The sequence below is a fragment of the Saccopteryx bilineata genome, unplaced genomic scaffold (assembly GCF_036850765.1).
Source record: "Saccopteryx bilineata isolate mSacBil1 unplaced genomic scaffold, mSacBil1_pri_phased_curated manual_scaffold_217, whole genome shotgun sequence".
Taxonomy (NCBI): Eukaryota; Metazoa; Chordata; class Mammalia; order Chiroptera; family Emballonuridae; genus Saccopteryx; species Saccopteryx bilineata.
The window spans coordinates 21,667-24,908 of record NW_027095595.1 but is presented as its reverse complement, the minus strand read 5'-3'; the positions used below and the strand labels follow the sequence as shown (position 1 = coordinate 24,908).

General features: G+C 43.4%; 1 protein-coding gene across 2 annotated transcripts; it reads right to left on the bottom strand.

The window, feature by feature from the left end:
- Positions 1 to 253: 253 nt before the first annotated feature.
- On the bottom strand, positions 254 to 2,204 carry LOC136318424 (small proline-rich protein 3-like). Of its 2 annotated transcripts, none has more exons than XM_066250733.1 (2): positions 2,090 to 2,204; positions 254 to 1,078 (listed from the first exon to the last, which is right to left on the bottom strand). In XM_066250733.1, exon 2 carries the CDS (start codon positions 1,057 to 1,059, stop codon positions 568 to 570), a length of 492 nt encoding a protein of 163 aa, XP_066106830.1. In that variant the 5' UTR covers positions 1,060 to 1,078; positions 2,090 to 2,204; the 3' UTR covers positions 254 to 567. The 2 variants fall into 2 exon arrangements, with proteins under 2 accessions (XP_066106830.1, XP_066106831.1); XM_066250734.1 differs by having other exon boundaries at positions 254 to 1,098; positions 2,090 to 2,169.
- Positions 2,205 to 3,242: the final 1,038 nt, after the last annotated feature.

Sequence of the window (3,242 nt, the reverse complement as noted above, 5' to 3'; positions counted from 1 at the left end):
AGGCATGGCTCAGTCCAGTGCCAGAGAAAAAGCTCCGCTCTAGGTGTGACTGCCCAAAGTGACAGGCTCTGGGTTCCATTACACAATAGGCATTGCCATTTTCAGGATGTACCCTAAATATAATCACTAACACTTATGGAAACACACAGTACCAAGACAGACGATATCTATTCCAACTTCTCTCTGATTACAGGTCCTACTGATGATATAACAGGAAGGGGCAGATTTAGCCAATGACACAAATAGCCAAGAGTGAAATTAAAGTGATTTAATGGCAACAGAGCAGGAAACAACCCGATTGACTTTCCAGATGAGTCCTGAGCAATTTAGGACCAGCAAAGGCACTTAGGCCTTCTGTATAATTCACAGGCTCAGAGGACTCTTTAGAGTATGCAAGGGAAAGCTTCATAGCCTGTATTTTTTAGGTTTCAAGTAAGAAAGAGGCTCTGACTAATGGTGAGACCATACTAACTACAAGGTCAGCAGATGATGAAGACACCGAAGCAGAAGGGAAGAAGGTGTTCAGCATCTGGCGGTCGGCTCCTCAGGCCATGTCTGTGGATTGCGTTACTTCTGCTTGGTCTTCTGCTGGACTGGGCCTGGAATAACTGCTGGAGGTAATGGCTCTGGCATCTTTTTCTGGCTAGGCTGAGGGACTTTAGGGAGGACTTGCTCAGGGACTTTGGTATGACCCTTCTCAGGAAACATAGGATTGCCTGGTTCAGGATTCTTGGGGTAGCATGGCTCTGGAAACTTGGTGTGGCCAGGCTCTGGAACCTTGGTATGGCCAGGCTCTGGAACCTTGGTGTGGCCAGGCTGGGGAACCTTGGTGTGGCCAGGCTGGGGAACCTTGGAGTAGTCAGGTTGTGGAACCTTGGTGTGGCCAGGCTGTGGAACCTTGGTGTCGCTAGGTTGTGGAACCTTGGTCTGGACAGGCTGTGGAAGCTTGGTTATGGGAACAAATGGTTCCTGAGGTGGAGGCTGGAAGGGCTGTTTCACCTGCTCCTGCTGAAGCTGGGGAGGTAGGGTCTGGGTCTGCTTCTGCTGGTAGGAACTCATGCTTCAAAGAAGGCTGAACCTAGAGACAGAAAAGTTGACCTGGTGGTTTGGTGAAACAAGGAACAATACAACTTTAACAATAAATATATCTTATTTTATGCCCTTTCAGATATGAGAGCCTCTCTTCTCTTTCTGTTTCCCCAAATTTATAATCGATGGAAACTCTGATGATCCTTGTGCACTTTCAAAGAGAAAAGCTTAAAAGTTGCTTCATTGTCTTCCACAGGAGCGAAGCTATGATCTATCCTTCCTTTCTTCCTGGTAATTCTGAAAACCTACATTGGCAAAACAATGCAATGGCTGGCTTTCAAGTTTTTAATAATTTGGAAAGATGTTAGAGTCCAAAGTCTCAAGTCTACCCTCTCAAGTTCATCATGGGAACCTGGGAACCCAGCTCTTATGGGAAAACTCTATACCAACCTGCTCTGAGCCCACATAATTCCACCTCTGATCCTTTGTTCAGATCATCCTCTCTGTACATGCTTTCTGGAAGGCTTTCCATTCTGTTGTTGCTTGCACGCATGCTAACCCATCATGGCTCTCCTCCCAAACATTCTCTGCCGGGTCTAAATCACCACCTCATCTGCCATAGCACAATGTCTGCCTTACCCTCTCTCTTAATCACTTTCCATACAGCGTATTTGTAAATCACATCCACGTTTTATGTTCTCTGCTGGATGGTAGGTTTATGCAGTAAAGAAAAACCTATCTTTGAACATACAAATTGCCAGTGCAGTGTGTCAATATTTCAATGTTGCAATAATGACTAGAGGAAGTATTAAAAGTCAGTACAAGTACCCTGGATGTGGAAAAGTCCCTATCCTGTGACTGAACAAACCATCATTACCAAAATCATTCCCCTGTTCTGACCCCAGTTTTCATCATTATAATCTGAGTAAGAAGTCAAAAAGATTTGTAATGTCACCTTAAACACAAACTAGCATTGCGCTTAAAATAAATATATTCCTAGCATGAAAAATAAAGTACAATTAGGCAAATATTAAAAGAAATTCCAAATAGAGAGACTCACCCACTGCAGAGAGGAGTTCAAGCTCTATGGCCTTTCAAGTCTGGTAGAGAGTCTCTGGCCAGCTAGCATTTTATACAGAATATGAGCCTTGCCTTAAGGAAGTAGAATTTTTGGAGGACTACTCTATCTTTATTACAGCTTTTGTAATGAAAATCTCTGGCTTAAGTGGTTTTTTTTTTTTTTTTTTTTGCACTTACTCTTTGACAAAGATGCCACCTGGGTTAGGCCACATGGTTCACCCTTTGTGGTGAGGTTGCTATGAATAAAAGAATTCCTGGGTGGTGATGAATTAAACCAGGGGGAAGTTCTGGGCTCTGGGACCAGAAACAAGTGTATTTCCTGGACATAACCTTAATCTTTAGCTCAGATTAATTGTGTTGAACATTTTAGTTTTCTAAGCAGATGTGGAAGTGAATAATAGGCACTACTGGTTCTTCTGGGAAGCCCTGAAAAACAGTAAGTGAATCATCTGATCATTGCTTAAGTGACTATTCAATAAGTGACAATAAGTAAATCATGTAATGTCCTATTTCCTAGCAGATCCAGGCCTGAGAGAGAAGATGAAAGGCTAAAATGCTTACTTTAGAAATGAATTGTTTTCACTCTGATGAGAGCCTTAAGATGCTATGTTCACCAAAAATAGTAGGGGTCTTTGGAAACAGAAAGTCAGGAGTCACTGGGTCTGTTTGCCATGATGCAAAGCCCTGAAGACTATGCCTGTCATGGTTTCTCTTTTGTCATATATGAGCCTTGTCCTTAGACCATGATATGATGAAACAGAGGTCACTAACTCAGAGTTGACCTCAACACACAATCTCTTTACTAGGTGTGGCCCTGGGGACATCCCTCAAGTATGTGGATGGCTCTTCCCTTCCCACCACTTTTCCCCTGTATTAGCTCCCAGAACCTGAACCCTAAGACACAGCCACTACCATGAGCTCCTTCCATCAGTTGCCCAAAGTCCTGGTTGCATTTGACCCTCACACCAGACTGGTAGATGCTTGCTCAGTTAAGGGGCAATTGTTGATTTCCCTGAGGGATGTGTAGGTTCATGAAAGGTAAGAAGGAAGTAAGGAAGGAAGGAAGCAAGGAAAGAAGGAAGAAGAGAAGGAAGGGGAGATAGAGAAAAGTGTAATTTTAGAAAGATGTCTAT

Excerpts from the sequence above, each read along its gene's own strand:
- LOC136318424 (XM_066250733.1), bottom strand. The coding sequence starts at position 1,059 with ATGAGTTCCTACCAGCAGAAGCAGACCCAGACCCTACCTCCCCAGCTT.